The following is an 18,947-nucleotide window of genomic DNA, read 5'->3' as shown; positions in this document are numbered from 1 at the left end:
CGTTTCTGAGATACAGCACCATATTTCTTCAGGGATGTAATGTCACTCCCTCCCCTTGAATGGCGCAGGAAAATCAAACCAGTCTCATTCATGTGTGCTCCTTCTGTGCTGGTCTGTGCTGGTTTGTGCTGTTGACACTAGCATCTGAGATGCTTTCGTTCCCGAGCACCTTCAAGTGACATCACTCAAAGAAATATGGTGTTATATCTTGGGAACAAAAGCAGCACAAATGTTACTTTCAATGGTGCAAACCAGCACAAATAGAGTGCATACCACTGTGGTGGACGGCATATAGTTGTGTTGTTTATATTGGGGGACTCTTCAAGGAGCTAGAAGAAGTGCTTTTTTATTCTAACTGTAATAAATGGGGTACACACAACCCACCTAAAACCAAGACAATCGTGTAAACCCAAAACTAAACAAACTTTGTGGGTGCCAAATCAAAGTCAGAAGGATGATTTTACATGCTGTTAGTTTCCCAAAAATACTGGTGCCCTAAGGTGTTTAGAAATGAAAGTTCTGGAAATAGGACCAACCCTCCTCATGTCATTGCCATGATTTTCCACTCTGAATAAACTGCAGATCAGCAATCCTTCCTTCCCAACGCTTGATGGTTAGCACCCCCCACCATGCCACTCTATGTCCCTGCAGCAGCCTCTTGGCTCACTGGCCTACTCCACTTATTCTGGCTCATTCTCACGACTAGGTTGTGATCCCTCAAGTAGATTCAACCCATGTACAGTACAGCCATGCCAAAAAAGGCTGTGAAAATGCAAATACTTTAAGTTTAAGGTTCTTTGTGTTTCCTGAATTGTCTCACACCTAAAGGGACCCTATCTGCATCCATATTGTACATATACTACATATTACCATGAAATGTAAGTTTGCAGGAGGTTTTAAATGTTGCATTATGCTTTATTATGAAGTAAAATTTAAATGTCTAGTTCTTTTACGACCCATTTGGCAGTTTCCAAATCCTTGCAGTCACTCTGTCGCTCTTCTAAACAAAAGAATATTAATTTGACACAAACAAAATCACACACAAATCCTCAGCCATTACCATAAAGCAAGCACCGCTGTAGAGCTAAAAATAAAATTTGGCACTACTGGAGTTATTTCTTATTCCATAGTTTTTTTTCCACATTTAACATTTGCATTTCCCCTCTGCATAAACATTTTGTTTTCTTCTGGTTCTACAGTACAATAAGGCTTGAGTGACTCTGGCACCAGGTTTTGGATGTGTGCTGCTGAATCCACTGGTGTATGTTATCAGCAGGTAAACAAGCTTTCAAACAAAGCAATAATAGAACTGCAAGCAGTGAACAGGCTCATCTTGAAAACTATACAGCAGCGGAAGATCAAACCACGTCTTACTGCACACGCACTCTTTTTTACAGTCCATGGATTAACTAATATGCAAAAACAAAGCTATTGTGCAAGTTGTACTTACAATTTAGACCTCATACTTCACTAATGAACAAAAATCATAATATTCAGATATTTATATACTTTCAATAAAAAAGTGACTGTCAAAGGATTTTATTTATTTGGTAATACACTAAGGAAAATGTGTCTCATCAATTTTAAAAAATGTGTCCATCAGAATTGAGAGAATTTTCAACCTCTAGTTTCTGTGCTTCTGATTTAAAAATACTTTTAAGAAACTATTTAAGAATGTTCTTTTTGTAATGTATTGATATTTTTATGTCTGTTAAAGGTTCCTGTTAAAAATCTATTTGTCTTTTCTTAAAAGTGTTTCTAAATAATAAAAAAGTGATACTCTTTCTTTCTGTTGTTAGAAGTACTTCTGGGAATTTTCCCCATCAGCTAAGGACAGATTGGATAGAGTTTGTGAAAAATCCCAGTCCCTTGGAACCAGCAGGTTTTTTTGGTTACTGTGAAATCATTAATTTCTAAACACCTGGAACAAATGGTTTTAAATACAAATGGTGATTTATTCAATAGCATATTTCAGATGACCTCTAACCACATAGTTTATAAATAATTTGGGATAACTTAATACCAGTGCTCTGTAGTCATATACCCAGCCAAATATCCAATTAAGGATTCCTGACTTAATTGAAAAAACTGACTACCTACACTGATTAAAACATATCTGTAATCAGGGTTAGCCATTCTTGGGGTAAACTGCTGAAGACTTGCAATCTACATCTAAAGAACCTGCTTTACAATACTGGTATATAATTATAGTATATAACTATTAACAAGTAGTTTGAGCTGTGTCAGCATGTGTAGGCTGCAAAGGAACAAGTAAAGGTTTATTCCATGCTGAAAATAGAAGAAAAGAAACACAAGGTTTCGGCTGTGGAACCTTCTTCAATACAGTTTAGAATTCAATATTGTTTCCATATATACCTTCTTCAATATAGTTTATAATTATTCACAATTATGTATGGTGGTTAAATTGAGCAGAATACAATTTCTGTCTCTTTGAAAAATGTAGGAAAAAAATATTCAGATAAAAACTTTTCAAATATGTATTGCTGCTAGTCTGTATAATTTCTATCGGCCTCACTCCAAAATCATTATTTTCAGTTAATTATTAGGATTATTTCAAACAATATTATCATTGAGTATTCATATATAAATTGTACATTATTCAGTTAATTTCAGAGCATTTGTTTTATGTGTAAAATACATTTTTACATATTTGGTTGAAAACTATTGACTGCCTTTGTAAAAATCAGCCATTGCTACCTACTGTTTAATTGACTGATCCATTGTAATTTCACTTTCACACAAAATGTTGTATTATATAAACTCAGAAACAAAAACCTTAAAATGCTAAAAAAAGTGTTAATTTATTTCCATCACAGCGCATTATCTTTTAAATTTAAACCAATTAAATAAAATATATGATGGTGCCAATTATAATAATTTTAAAAATGGAGGGTTTGCTGTATAATGTAAATATTAAAACATATAAAATCACATAATTATTTCATTATGATAATAGAAATCAATAGAAATTCATATCATGGTGCTATGTCAGTTGCAATTTTTCATGGATGGATATCAATACTTTATGTGGAAGAAAATTTTATGCCAGAATTACACAGAATTTCTATAGTTATAGAAAGCCAAGCAATTTCCTAACAAAGCTCACTCTTACTGAAAATAGGACCAAAACTGGTTATACAAAGAAAGAAGCAGAAAAACAGAACTATATCTTACAACAATTTAGAAAGAAAATGGTTCTTATTCACATTATTTCCTTTTTGGGAATGACAGTAGGTGGTACAGTATGCCTGGATTAATTAGTGTCCTCTGTTCTTAAAAATGACATCCCTGACATAAACATAACTAACAATTCTATGCAGGGCAAGTATTGAATGTTTATCTAATCAAATAAACAATCCCCAATCGAATGAAGTCCAAAAGGCTTAGAAATCATGTGCCTGGAATTTCAACAGAAAGTCCCTGGCTGCCTATGGCACTATAGAAAAGATGGAAAATATAATAGCTTTGCAGCTCTTCTTCAGTACTGGATTCCTCTTCGATAAACCAAAACGTGTCGAGCATTGCGCATTGAACACACTAAATGTAGGGATGCTTTTTGAGAAAAAGTTTCTTATATATAAATATTTCAGCTTTCTTTTTTTAAAACTACTAGGCAGACCTTGATATTTTTATTTAAGTGCAGTTTTAAAGTCCAAATCTTTCCTAAGTGCTAAGGTCCAGTCATCCCCTTAGCATTTACAGGTTAGAGGGCAGTCTCACCTAAGGAGAGTTTAGGTAGTTCAGGTGGGTAGCTGCGTCAGCATGCGTAGGCTGCAAAGGAACAAGTAATAGGTTTATTCCATGCTGAAAAGAGAAGAAAGAAAACACTGTGTGGTGTTTTCTTTCTTCTCTTTTCAGCATGGAAAAAAAACTATTACTTATTCCTAAGGAGAGCTTTTGTAAGGAAACTTATTTTCATGAAAAATACAGTATGTCCAATTATGAGTATATTAAAGAGCTCTACGCGTATGTCAGGAATTTAGAGGAGAAGTATGGTGTAATGAGTCAGACTTCAGAGTTCACTTCAATTTTACATAACAGGTTGTAAATACCAGTTTATGTGTTATTAGTATTTAAATTCTACTTAATCTCTATTACATATCTCCCACTTTGGTAACAATATTGTGCAAACTAATATTTAGCTAACCCTAAATCAAACCTAAATGTAATCTCTGGTCAAAAAAGCCTTTTCTTCACTCTTTTTGGTCATATAACCTTTCATCCATCACTAATGCTACAGAGACAAAATAAGGATAGCATAATGCTTAGCAACAGAATAAACAACGAACAGCATGTGAAGAATGCAGTAAAACAGAAAGGCGTGATGCGTGATGCAGAACTTGAAAAAGTATGTAGAGGAGCTTCAAGAAATAAGAACAAATACAACAAAGAGAAGGGAAATTAGTCTAAACCACATTTTTACTCAGCTGCAAAACTGTAGGATGTGTGATACTGTACATGTTAATCAAGACTTTGATTTGCTGAGAAATTTCAGGAGCTTGAAACAAAGAGTTATGACAACAGTAAGACCGAGCAGTAACCGGCACATTTTTTTGGGTCTAATTTTCTTCTGTGGCACACAAAACATCAAAATTAAAAATTTAACAAGTTCAGCTGCAATACAAACCAGATATTTTTGTCATTCAAGTGGTACAGTGAAGAGAATTCACAGAATTTTTCAATTCATGACTGGTTTTTATAATTCTAGAATGTTGATCCATGCAAATATTGTTCTGGCTTGTAATGAAAGTCCATGATTTTATCCACAACATAGGAAAAATTAAAGTTCTCATTTTAAAATATTTGTTCATTTGTGGCACACTGAATAAACAAAGAATCATATGGTCATTTACACTATGCTTACTTCTTTTACTACTTCAGATATTGTGTGGGTCACTGCTATTTCTAGATTCCTAAATAAATCATTCAGGGCAAACTATGCAAGAAGGTAAAGAGGCCTTAGTTAATTAGGAAAGATATAAATTAATTTTTCACAGAATTTAAGATTTACATGCACAAATGATTTTTCTACCTTTTTGTCCTGCTTCAAAACAACAGCTCTAATCCTACACTGACCTGAGAGTGTGTGTCATGAATATGCTGTAATCTGTTTCAACCTTAAAAAAATAAACAGGAGATACTAGGATTGTACGAGCAGTAAATCATAAAATATATTAAAATATGTATACTGTACCTCATGTATCTAAGAGGATAATTTGTACACAATTTGAAGAAGGTTTGATACATCATTACGTCTGCTCTTAGTGCAATGAAAATCATGACTCAAATCAACTGAATGTCAAAAAGCATACAGTATAAATAAAGCATACAAATGCACATAAATGCTTTTCTTCTCACACCTTTTTCAAATTCTGTGCTTGCTATCTAAACAACTACATGGCTTCATCATTGAAAATACACTCTATTTTCTATCTGAGAAGAAGGATTGAAATTATTCTATGTGCCTGCATATTTTCATGAACAAATTATCAAAATACAAAATACATCAATTGCTACAAACTTCACAAAGCTCAAGATCAATTACCCTGGCTTCTGAAATTGAATGTCACATCTTTATCATCATTGATCTTGAATTATTTCCTGCAACAAAAGTTTAGGTATGCTATAGAAATTATACCTCAAAGTTTTTCTTAACAGTATTTCTTATGATCATATTTATCTTTTTAATCCATATGCCTATTTTCAATAGCTTTTACTTCAAAATTATCAAGCGATTCATTAGCAAGACAACAATTAATTTTAAATTACAAGAATAATCATTGTCATCATTATTTAAAACAAATATAAGGCTTTTCAATAATTCCCAAGCATAGACTGAGATTTAGATTTAGTGCCTTTCTTATGTATTTTCACTAACAAATCCATCTTAATGAGAAACTCTCTAGTTGGAAGGTTGCCTGGTGTATACCATTTGGCCACAGGTCGAGAATATTAAAATTCTCTGACAAAATTTGAAATGGTAACTGTCGACTCCAGTTCCCCTATAATACTAAGATTTATTCTATAGTTTGTTTCAACACCTATTACTTGGGTCGCTCTTGAGAGGATACTGGTCTACAACCTGATGCTGAAGACGCCCTTTGTCTACTCTCTCTCAGTTACACTGCAGGGAAACCAGCTCTTTACTGGGGTTGTTGATTTCCTTTAATTCCCAGTGAAGAATGTCAGAATCAGCAGTTCCCAGCACTTGGTGGATTTGTTTCAGAGTCTATTTTTGTGTAGTAGATGATCTTTCCATTTACCATTGCTCTTTTATTATAAGAATCTTGAGATATGTTGTAAAAACACGAGGATGCATTTATTTTAATTGTGTTGCTTTACATGTTGTCACAAAACATAGTAAATATTAAGAGACGAGACTCCATCAGCACTAATGTCTACTCGTCCAATATCTAAGTTCGAAATATTTTTGTTGAACATTTCTAAAAAGTGAGCTTGCCTGTACAGCAATACTAATAAATAATAACCACAATGTATAACAAGTATTGTTATTTTAAGGGAGAATAATGTGGCTGAAATGTCAAGTTATTTTCACATTCAGCAAATTATTATTGAAATCATGGTTCAAGTCTTTCTGACCATTGCACATATAACTATTTGTACTCATAATAAGCCACAAAAATTCCAGATCACAGAAAAATGTAAATAAGATATTTAAAGGGGTGCACATTTTTAAGAAGAAAGACAACAATGTCATATCCTAATATACAGTTTTTTAACCCACTATAATCGTAACTCTTGTATACAATGTATACAATTCTTTCACAACTTTAAAATATACAATTAAATGTATCGTATATTAATAAAACAGAATACCAGTTGTGCAAAATAAAATCTTAAAGCTTTTCTTTCTCTTTTTCTAATATTTTGTATACCATTTACTGAAATAATGTGCAGAGCAATAAAATTTCTTTTCAAGATTTCTCTAAGGACAAAGATAAGGTTTATGATCATATGTTATCATATGGTAATGCTGATAAAATTCATAATGTGAAAATAACTAGTGCTGTTATAGTGTGATTATTTGGTAAGTTATTTAATTAGGCAATGCATTCACCTTGATCAAATGGAATTGAAATAGCTGATTGAGGACTGTGCTCGTAACCTCGATATTAACCTCATACAATATTAAACATAGCCCATTGTTTTAACTCAAGATTGGTTTAAATCTCCAGTTTATATTACAGTAATATAAACCATTTTGTAATTTCCACCAATAAACTGCCTCTGTCAGTGTTTATACATTTACATTTTAAAATAGATTTTAGTTACAAAGCATAAAGCTTTCACCTTTAAATTATACTATAAATCTTATAAAAGTTGAAAGTTCTATAACGAAAAGAGAGAAGCCCCATCTAGTGGTGAAAAAATAAATAAATGCTTTGTTTTTAAATGTTTTACGCAAAATATCAGGTTATCATCCTCCCATTTTGTGTTTTTTGGATTATTTATACCTCTGCTTTAGTTCCACAAGACAACTAAATCAAACTAAATTTATGGCATCTGTCCAATTAGAACACAGATTCACAGGTGTTAATCATGTGTGCACTTCAGTGTGGCTACCTAAGGGGTGGAAAAACTGTATAAGTTCAGTATTTAAAGAGGAAATTAAGAGGTTTGCCAAATTAAGAGGTTTAAGGATCTTTTGCACTCATTTGGAATGCCAATTTGAGCTCTTTAAGTGTAAACATTACCAAACTCACTTCTGGATTATGTTGTTACCCACACATAATCAAAGGTTCTTAAAATATAGAGTGGCCAGGGTCTGATGGGCTTTGTGTTTTAGGAACATCAGCAGCACAAATATAGCAGTGAAGTCATGTCGGCTAAAACTTTCAGTGCTGGTGTCAGCAAGATACATATCTTTTGATCAAAGGTACACTCTTTTAATACACTCTTTTAATCAAAGGTAAGTCTCATTCAGGTACAGTGGACCTCACAATGACCAAATGGTGAATGACTCTGACAAGCCATCTAGAGCAAACCACTTACCTATGCCCTCTCATGAGGATATGACCACAGCAGTAAAGACAGGTTGATTAGCAATTGATGTATTCCATATGGGAATGTTATATAAAGAAACAAAAAGTCATAAAATTATTAATATTTTTGTATACAGGACAATTATATATTGTGCAAGCTAAACATGGTTCTCTAAATCAGACTAAGCTACTGTACCTGTAACACACACTTACACAAATATCACTTCAGTAGCATTTTATTACAAAACCATAGTGTTTTACTGGCCCCATTATCTTAAAAGATTTATGGGCATCAGGGATCAAGCAGGCATGGCAGGTTATGCTTAATAATGATAAATTAAAAACATCTGAAAAGTGGTTGGTTTACTCATGTGACTTTTGATTTGTTTTCATTTTTAATGCGTTTTAACGCAGCTGACACTGAGTTGTTAACTACTCTCCTTCAATAAAAAAAAACTGCTTTAAGGCAGTGCTTTAGTACACCATATGTTGCTTTTCCTGTCCCCAAGGATTAAGTTTCCCATTTCCCAAATCTATTATGTGATATATTACCCCATAAATCCTTGCATTATAAACATAGCCTCTAATTGTTTACTTTGGACTTTCATTTAAAATCCATTAGGAACACAATTTTTTGTACCCTTGCCAAAATATTAATCCGCCAGTGGTTTAAATGAATTCACTACTATAATAGAATAATATGTTGAAGTATGGAATAGTCTTTCTACTTTCTCAATGGTATCATTTATACAGTACTTTGCCTAGTTGTTGGGTGAATCTTTGACAAATTTCAGTTGCAAGAACATAAACTAAATCCTAATATTCCTTATTACCTAAATGAACCACAAAATAAATGTGCAGTGTTACAGTAGGTGATATAAAGATAGGTGAGATGTAACTAATTTAAGATGAGAAATCTTTTAGCCACATTGGTAAACTGCAGAAAACCACAGGGGAAATACAGTATTACTATTTTAATAGAAGGAAGTAGATTGAAGCTGACATCATCATTATGAACAAAAACTCTTAAGAGAAAATATTTCCCATTTCTCTCACATAGGCAGTCAATGCAGTGTGTGTAAAACATTGATATGATACTTAATGCAACTGTTTCCTTATTTGTATTATTAAATAGGATGGCTTTGTGGCACAGTAGTTCATTCCTGATTCAATTCCTGAGCTGGGGCACGATCTGAGTGGAGTTTGTATGTTCTCCCTTGGTTCACGTGGGTTTCCTATGGGTGCTCCAGTTTCCTCCCACAGTCCAAAAACATACTGGCAGGTTCACTGGCTTCTGGGAAATTTTTAATTTGCTTTTATTGGCTTTCATATTGACATTATATCTAAACGTGTTCATGTCTGTGTCTGTATATGTCCTGTGATGGTCCGGGGTCCCACTCAGGGGCTTACACTTTTTTCACCTATTGCTTGCTGATAGGTTCTGCCTCCCCTCAGGCTGAAATTATCTGAAATAGGAAATAAGTGCCACACTGACAATGTTTTTGCTCATTAAGTGCACTCACATCATATATCACAGAACAGAAAGCACATAAAGAAGTGACCAAAAGTATTGTAGGAGTGTGAAACAAACCTCTCTGCCAAACGTCCCTTGATAATCTCACTTCTTTCTAGAAATGTCAGGATAAGATCCTTGGACTAATTAACTACTATCACACAGGCTAAATTGGCCAAACGGAATCCTCATTTGTAGCCTTATTTGTGTTCTTACGTGACCTACTAAGGTTTGAAAAATGATATTAGGAGCAAAAAACATCACAATGACATCACCGCTTCTTATGCTGTATTTAGCTTCTATCTCTTAAGTGTTAAGCTTGTGTGAAGGTGTCTTAAAAGTTGGTTATGAAAAGAAGAGGTGCTTTCTGCCCACCACTGATAATTTTAGCAGCTAAATAATATGCAAAGGAACAAGCAATAGGTTTATTCCATGCTGAAAAGAGAAGAAAGAAAACACAACCTTTCGGCCGTGGAGCTTTCTTAGGGTATAAGAAAGATAGGGCAGTCAGCAAAGATAATATAGCGTGGGAAAACAAAAGCCAGGAGAGAGGAGGAGGCGGGAGTGGCCAATCAAATGGTGTGAGGTCGAGAGAGATGAGGAGAGGTGGGAAACAAATGAATAGAGAGAATTAGAAGAAAAGTCTGCCGTTGAGAGAAAGGGGAAGGTGTGAACCAAGTTTCAGGATGATTTTAGTTTCTGATGTCTTTCTGCTACAGGAGTTAAGAAACCCTACTTTGTGAATGCAGATGGAGAGATCAGTGTGATCATGGCCGTCAGAGGTGAGATGAGAAACTATGGGCTTGGAGAAATCTTCACAGCCCTAACATGTTGTTATATAAAATGTAATGTAAAATTGGGATACCTGGGGATGCCCTATCTTTCTTACAGGTGAAGAAGGCTTCACAACCGAAACGTTGTGTTGCCCTATGTTTCTTAGACACGGAGAATGCTACATAGTCGAAACAGTTGTGTTTTCTTTCTTCTCTTTTCAGTAGTAATAAAGTAGTAGTAAAGTAGTAAAGTAATAAATCTATTACTTGTTCCTTTGCTGCATGTGCATGCTGACGCAGCTAACCACCTGGACTAAATAATGTTTGATTTTTTATTCTGCTTTTCTAACAACATTTTCACAGAATATAAATTCACAAAAAGTAGATGTGAAGTACATGATGGGAAAAATGAAGATCATGATGTGAAAGCTCATGTTAAAGTCGTCTCATCACACACAATTCTTAGTTTCATGATTATCAATGAGGCATCACACTAGTTTACTGTAGTGTGATGCAATTTTATGTATTTAGCTTTATTTCATAGATGTTGTTATAAATAGAGGGCTAACAAAATAGAGAACTTGAGTGGGATAATCAATGACTGAAATAAATAATAACCCCCAAACCATTAAAGATATGTCAAGAATATACCTGATGTTATAATAGATTAAGGCACCTGACCTCTTTATCCTTTGGCAAATGTTCTAGTGAAAGAGTAATAAATCAGAGGTAAACTAGGATAAAAAAAAATGTTAACAGTAACTAGATGATACGCAATGTTAAACATATACAGCATTAAGCATAATGTTATTTATAAGCAATGCATCTCAGAGGCCTATGTCCTGATGACCCAGAAAAAAAAACCTAGACTGCTAACTCAGTACTCAAAAATCTTACATAATGTCTGAACAGGCTGAAAAAGAGATGACCTTGTGTCCTAAATAAAAAAAGTATACAACCTAGAGCTACTGTAAATCTGAATGTTCCAAAGTCAATGGAAATCTATCTCCCTGTTTTAAAAAATGCATCGCTAACCAGGAGAGAACTTCTCTAGCCTGGGGATTCCTCATGGATGGAATCTGACTTTCCTGAAGGTTCATATTTAGCTGGAATCTGTTTTATCCAAACAAGGTCCTCTCACCTGGCAAGCTTCTTCTTTCTCTGTTTCCTTCCTTCAATCTCTCTATCCTGTCTCCCTGACTGACTCTCCTGTGTCTTTCTACCCCGTCTTTCAGGATTTTTAATGTTTACTCTTATTATGATTAACCTGAGTAATTCCCCAGACGATCACCTTTGATCATTGTCTTTTAGACCACCTATATCCTACTCATATTTCTTAGACCATGAGAAATGCAAAGGTTTCATTAATTATATTTAGTCGTTCCTGCTTAATTCGTTTTTTACAATTGTGCCGCATCTATACCTCACAACGGTATAAGATAAAAAACCCATATGTAGGGTCTATGATCCTAACACATAAGAACACATATAACACATATAACACATAAGCTTTTCTATTTTATTAATATGACATTATTTAATGATAGAGTTATTAAACAACTTTCCGATGCTTTTTACTGTAAAACAGTTACCCTAATAATTTAAGGCAAATGTTATTGTAATATATGAATCCATGACTATTTTAAAACTATTCATTTGGTGTGTAAAGTATCTTCAATTAATGTGATGATGTCTTCATCTTTAAATAAGAGATAAGATGTACCAAGAAAAGAAGATGCTTGGATATCTTTTACATGAATTGAAGTTATATTTCCATGTATTATTGCCTATTTAGCATCTCTATCCATATACACAGGTTTTAATGACAACTGATAAAAACCCAGTGATTAAAAAGGATAGTGAGAGTGAACACAAGATTGTTCAATCATATACTATAGCGATAAGAATTTTAAAATGTCTAAGGTCTAAGGTGATGCGGCCATCCATTCTCCAGAGCTTTTGTTACAAGCACGACAATTGTGGGGTTTTTTTGTGACTCAAATCTGATTCAATGCTTCATGGAAAACAGCAAATGTGAGATTAACTGACCTTATTTTTGGTCTTCCCAAGAGTGGTTTTACATTTTGGAGTTTTGATCGGTGCCTTGGTTTTCACACCATACTTGTCTTTGAATCTCTTCATGCTGCCTTTTCCCATGGTTGCTGGGCAAAAAAAAATGGTGTCAGAAATGTTGAAAGTTAGTAATTTTACTTTCATATACTGTACACAAATAAATTATTTCATAGAACAACTGATGAGAAGGTAAATCATAGAGATGTTACCTAAAATACCAAAAGAACTCATAGCTGTAAGAAAAGATGGAACCACACTCTACTGCTGCTTTGTTTACATGTTTTGTAATTGAGAGGGAAAAAAACAGTATAAATATGAATGGTTACAGAAGAGGCCATTCGTCTAGTCTAATTGCTCCAAGGATCTCTCGCAGCTGCTACTTATGAAAAAAGACATTTTGTTTTACTTTTTATGCTGTCACAAAGACTTAGACATTTATGTTGATATGAGATTTTCATTTTCTAGACACTGTGGGGAAGCAATAAAAGGAATATCTAATGTCAGACTATTAAGCAAAAAGTGTAAAAGTTATAATGGACTAGTAGGACATCATTTAGAGCTTTTCTCTCATTTTCGGTTAAAAACTTACAAAAAGATAGTTGTGCTCAGAAAACAGTCCAAAGAAGAATTAACAGAACATTCCAGCATAAAAGAGCATCTGAGAGCCCAAAAGACCACCAAAAGTGATATTTCTGCTCTGAAATCTGTCCAGAAAAGAGCACATGACAGACTGAAGGAAGGAGCCATTTAAGTCTTGAGCAGAGAGGAGTATAAAGGAATCGGATTCAAGTTTTCAAACTCCTTAAAAACATTGACTGATGTCAAAGTAATGAAGGTCTTTAAAATAAACAATTAAAACACAAATCAGAAGACATTAGTGAAAAGTGCACGGAAAAATTAGGATAGAAAGACTTTTTACACAAAAGCATTGTGGGTGTCTGGAATAAGTAGCCCAACATCAAAGCTAATACCCTGATTGAGTTTTGGTCAAACTGCCTTTGACCAAAACAGCCTCATACCTACTGTAAAGCATGGTGGTGGAAGCATTATGGTTTGGGGCTGCTTTTCTGCCTCAGGGCCTGGCCAGCTTGCCATCATAGAGTCAACCATGAATTCCACATTGCACCAGAGAGTACTTGAGGAGAATGTGAGGCCATCTGTCAAAAAGCTGAAGCTGAACCGTAAGTGGACCTTGCAACAAGACAATGACCCAAAACACTCAAGCAAATCCACAAAAGAATGGCTCAGAAAGAAGAAATGGAGGGAATGGCCAAGTCAAAGCCCAGACCTTAACCCCATAGAAATGCTGTGGGGGGGGCAGTACATGCAAGAAAGCCCTCAAACATCATACAGTTGAAGGAGTTCTGTAAGGAGGAGTGGGCAAACATTTCTCCAAGTCGATGTAGGAGACTGATAGACAATTACAAGAAGTGATTTCTGCCAAAGGGGACAACACCAGCTATTGAAGCTAGGGGGTGTACTTATTTTTTCCACAACACACAATTGCATTTCTGACTTTTTTGTGTTGAATAAATGATTGCAAAGAATATTTTTCATTGTTATTTGTTAAATTAGACCAACTTTATCTATCCATATTGATGAAATGAAGATCAAATATCCATACATGCAAATATGTTGAAAAACACACACCTATTCATACTTTTTCACAGCACTGTAGATACACGTATAAACTCAATGCATTTTAGATCTTAATTGGCATAAGAGTTTCTAAAGGCACACAGTAAGATACAGATTTTACTAAGAGTTCAATAAATTCTACAAGATGGGATAGCATCCAAGAAAAGAAAGAAGGGATAAGAGGTGCACTTAGAGTATAATATCATATTGGTAGCATTAAAAGTATAGGTTTGAAGAAGCAACAAAGAATGAATGTCTCTTCTTTTTATGCACTGTATGGAAAAGAAAACTGTAGTGACCATAGTAGAAGCTGGATGAATGGAGCAAGGTGTGGGTGCAACACAGAGTGAAATTGTGTTGGTTTCTGCACATGATCACCACACATAAACTGTATGAACCAGGGGTGTCATTCCATGACATGGCTGGTACTTGGGATGAGGAGTGGCAGGGCAAAGACTGTAATAAAGGGATTCCATCCTGTCCTGTAGCAACAAATTTAACAATAAACATACAGGCTAAGCAGCAGCCACTCCTTTTCTGTAGGTTGATTTTGTTCATATAGTCAAATACTATTCAACACAGAAAGGTAAAAGGCCAGAAACACAAAATGCAATAGTCGTATCCCAAAGCAAACCTACATAGCAATTCATACTTCTACCACTTTGGAAAACAACTGAAATCAAGGGACCTGCAAAACAAGACAAATGGAACCACCTGCTGTTTGTGTTATTTCTTGTCCTACCACCTTCCTGTTTATATTACACTCCCCAAATATTTAGTGTTTCAGATAAGTATTTCCAAATAGTTTTTTTTACCTTTTATTTACACTATTACATTGGGGAATACATAACAGGTTTAGGGGTATATTTTGCCTTTGTATGACCTAATATACAATTAAGTTATACACAGTTTGTTTTTACTATAATGAAAACGTTGAAAATAAAAGTAAGCTAACTTGGCAACTGAAGGATAAACAACAGCGAAGCTTTTCAACAGTAAAGCTTCCTAGCATTCACTTTCAGAACACGTACTGGAGAAAAACGAAACGTTTCATGCTACCAAGCGAAAGGGAAAATGACGAGTTAAGTCTACCTTCATACCTTCTTATAAACAGCACTGCATTTCTTACCTCATCACCTACAGTACATGTGATGACACCTCCCTACATTTTCTGAATATTAGTGGATTACGTTGTGAGAGGACCGTAGGTTCCTAATTCATCGCTGGTAAAATGCAAACAACTAAAATCTTTTATATATACAGTATATACATTGCTGGAGTTACTCATTGTACTTTTTTTTAACCGTGTGGAAAAACGATTGACTTGACATTATACTTCTGTTTTCCAAATTCTGCTTTTTCCCGATCTCACGTAAATGTGATGTGAAACAATGCATCTTTATTTTTTGTTTCGTTTTTCATATCCATTTCAACTAAAAAGTAATTGTAAAAGTTTTTTTTGCTCATGTTAAGACCATAGATCTTTTTACCTTTACCGAAACACGTACTGTATCTACGATCTGCTTAAAATATTGCTCCATAAAATTTTGCCAGGCTTACGCATTAAACTGGGTAATACAGAATACTGCTGCTGAATAAACAACAGCCTAATCTAAATTTTAAAAAAGTACTTTTACATACACTGAGTATATGAAATTCGTAACTCCCATAGCAAACGATTCACTGTTTTATTTTTAAGTATTTGTTCCGTTGTCGCCACCCGTAGAGTACCACAGATTTTCTGTCATACAATAGGAACATGAGTTTAATGAAAACGGTTGATATTCGGGCTGACTTGAAACATTTCTGTTACGGATATGTAAGGCAATATAACCGGAATTGTGTCAGAAAACTATATTATAAACACAGATGTGAATATCTTGTACTGTATATATTAAAACGGAGAAAGAGGAAGAAAGGCATTATTTCAGGTGCGAATATAAAAAAAAACATTAGGCTTTAGCTCCTATTAGGCTTTAACGACTGGAAACGCGCACAACAGTGGTAAAACAGAAAGCATTCCTCAACCCCAGTTTAAATAAGACGTTAACAGCAAATAGATCAAAATAGTTATTTAAAACAAAAACCTTGGTAGGGGTTTACTAGTTTGATGAGTACTGTCACTTGGTTTCTTAGAGGCTGTCTGTTCTAGCTTCGCTATTTTCTAACACAGCAGGTTAATCCACAATTGATCATCTCTTCTCACCGAAATATGAGAATTACATTAAATTAGCCAAATAAATTCACATAGAAAGGATCTTACTTGTCTTACGTTGAAGAATTTGGTGTTCAGAGGGTGTGGCTTCTTTTACGGAAGAGAAATCGGTTCCATCAGCTATAAAATACAGTGTTTATCGAAAAGTTAACAAAACTTTTCACGACCACGTGATCTAAACTTTCCAAACTCAGCTACTCCACTTTCAGTTTGCTGTTTTGACTACGAGCCTTGCTGAAATACGTCCCTGTTTTCAAAACAAACAGTGAGGTTTTTTGTCTAACCATAATCTCCTACAATATGTACAGGTACTTGCATTGAACAAAATAAGTAATTGCAAGTCATTTGTTTAAATTAATGCTTCTTAGTACAACGCTGAATCAGTTCTTCAAAAGAGCCATTGATACGTATTCAGTATAAAAGCGTTTGCTATTAATTCTATTAGAACATCTACAATAAAACCAAAGAGCATAATAAGTGTACAAGTGAACATATAAGTTACTTTTGTGAACATAATATCAAATGTCTATACATTCTAGTGTGGTTATTAAAACATTTTAATAATATAACTAGTGGACCATGTTTAACTGTATTACAACTGATTTTTTTTTTTGTTGATGAAATTGCATTAGTGTCAAATGCAGTTTGGCAGGTGGAAATTGGACATTTAATTCACTTTTTATAAAAATATTTTTTCTTTGTATTTCAGAATAGAATTGGTGCAGTTTACTGACTACCACCTGGAAAGATATTGTAAATGCACCTATATATTTGAAAGTAGTGGCTGCCCATTCGCAGAATTAACTATTTCAAACTGAATTTCTTCATTTCAGGATTTTAGAAATTGGTTTAGACATTCAAAGTTCACAAAAAAGGTCTTCAGTACAAAGATCACAAAAAAGGTCTTCAGTACAACAGCACTCTAACTCCCAGAAAAATTTGCATTGTGGAAATTTGCATTGCTGCAAGATTAAATGGGTATTTGCATGTATGCTGTGTTTGGTTTTGTACAATAGGTTATACACATTCAGTATATTCTGTGGTAATTAACTATACTTGGAAATTTCTATTGGTGTTTTGTTAATGCTATGTGCTCCTTACTCTAAAATTTAGAGTAGAATCCCCTGAAATCATATTCCAAACACAGAAGGTTTTCAGGCCATCTACAATGTACATTTTCTGAAAGATTGAGTATTGTCATATACAAAAACCCTTGACATACGTTATAATGTGATATTTGATTAGGTTTTTGAAGAATCCCCATTGTCCGTTTTAGGAAATCTTCTCAAGGTGCTACAGTATTATACTGTAAGTGAATTCCTTTTCTCATGAGAATAAACAAACCTAACTTAGACTTACAGCTCAATTTCAAATATCATTTACTACCAAATGTTAGTCATGTGTGCTTTCGAGTGCAGGTGAAAAATATGACCACAACCTTTGCTTGGTAAATTTCTAAATACAATAGCTCAAACCTTGAGGTTTAAACATGTTTTGACTACAAATCATACAAATACTGTTGCAAACTAGAAAGGTCTGCTTAGAACAATTGCGAATCGGAATCACTATATTTGCCAAGTACGTTACATGTGCAAGGGATTTGATCTCATATCTTGGTGCAAAACATAGAAATGATTCAATAATACATACGAACATTACATAAAGAACATGCACAGGTCCATGATTATATACACACAACATCCCATGTTCAGTATTTTGGTTAAGCTGGGTGACGGTCATGAAGAAGAAGCTGTTGATATGCCAGGAGGTTTTGGTTTTAATTGATTAGTAATGTCTCCCTGCAGCAAATTTTTAAAACAAATGGTGTCCTGGATAAGAGGAGTCATCGGCAGTCTTTTCTGCTCACATCTCTTGTCTGAGCTTATATAGGTCTTCAATAGATGGCAGATGGCAGCAATGATTCTCTTTGCACAGCAGACATTTGCAATTTGCTTCTAGATTCGACTGAAGTGTTGACAAACCAAACAGCTATAGAAGCTGTCAGAATGCTCTCGATAATGGCTTTATAAAACTGAATGAGAATGAGTTGGGAAAAGTTGAGATTTTTCAGTTAGTGCGGGAAATACAATCTCTGATGCATTTTCTTTGTGATGTTGATAACATTTGCATCCCCTTTGAGGGAGTTAGAGATGGTTGTACTTAGAATCTTGAAAGACTCATACTCACAACAGCCACGCCATTTTCTAGGGGGTTGGAGTTTGGAGGGTTTCTACGAAAGTCAATTAACATTTTCACTGGTTTAAGACAGTTGGGTTTGAGGTTTTTATGATGCACAATGTCATCAGTTGATCCACTTCCCTTCTGTACCTGGCCTTGTCTCTATTGCTGATAAGACTAAGGTGGGGTCATCTGCAAACTTTAGACATTTCACAGAGGGTTCACCGGAGGTACAGTTGTTGGCATACAGGGAGTAAAATAATGGTGAGAGAACACAGCCTTTATTTACATGCTAATCTAGTGAATATACTATAGTTGGTAACCCTATTATCTGTGTGTATATGTCTATACTCCAGGCACACATGCAGTAACCTGCTGTATTGCTGGCCATTCTCTGAGCCAGCACATATTCATTAAAGGGGAACTGCAATCCTAATTTCTCAGACGGATTATTAAATCTAAACAATAAAATAATTGAATTGATGGTGTCATAAAATTTGATCAATTTGGAATTAAGTGTAAAATTGTGACCT

At 34.5% G+C, this 18,947-nt stretch overlaps 1 protein-coding gene across 2 annotated transcripts in view; it reads right to left on the bottom strand.

Annotated features, from left to right (window-relative positions):
• st18 (ST18 C2H2C-type zinc finger transcription factor) overlaps positions 1-16,433 on the bottom strand; it is a 133,970-nt gene extending 117,537 nt beyond the window's left edge. For both annotated transcript variants that reach the window (XM_088642456.1, XM_088642457.1), the window contains exons 1-2: positions 16,285-16,433; positions 12,360-12,472 (exon numbers count right to left, since the gene is read on the bottom strand). In XM_088642456.1, coding sequence (XP_088498582.1) covers positions 12,360-12,467 — 108 coding nt within the window. In that variant the 5' untranslated portion in view covers positions 12,468-12,472; positions 16,285-16,433. The remainder of the gene's footprint in view (positions 1-12,359; positions 12,473-16,284) is intronic.
• Positions 16,434-18,947: the final 2,514 nt, after the last annotated feature.

Source organism: Lepisosteus platostomus, chromosome 8 (assembly GCF_059453375.1).
Source record: "Lepisosteus platostomus isolate fLepPlt1 chromosome 8, fLepPlt1.hap1, whole genome shotgun sequence".
NCBI lineage: Eukaryota > Metazoa > Chordata > Actinopteri > Semionotiformes > Lepisosteidae > Lepisosteus > Lepisosteus platostomus.
This window is presented reverse-complemented; position numbering and strand designations above follow the sequence as displayed.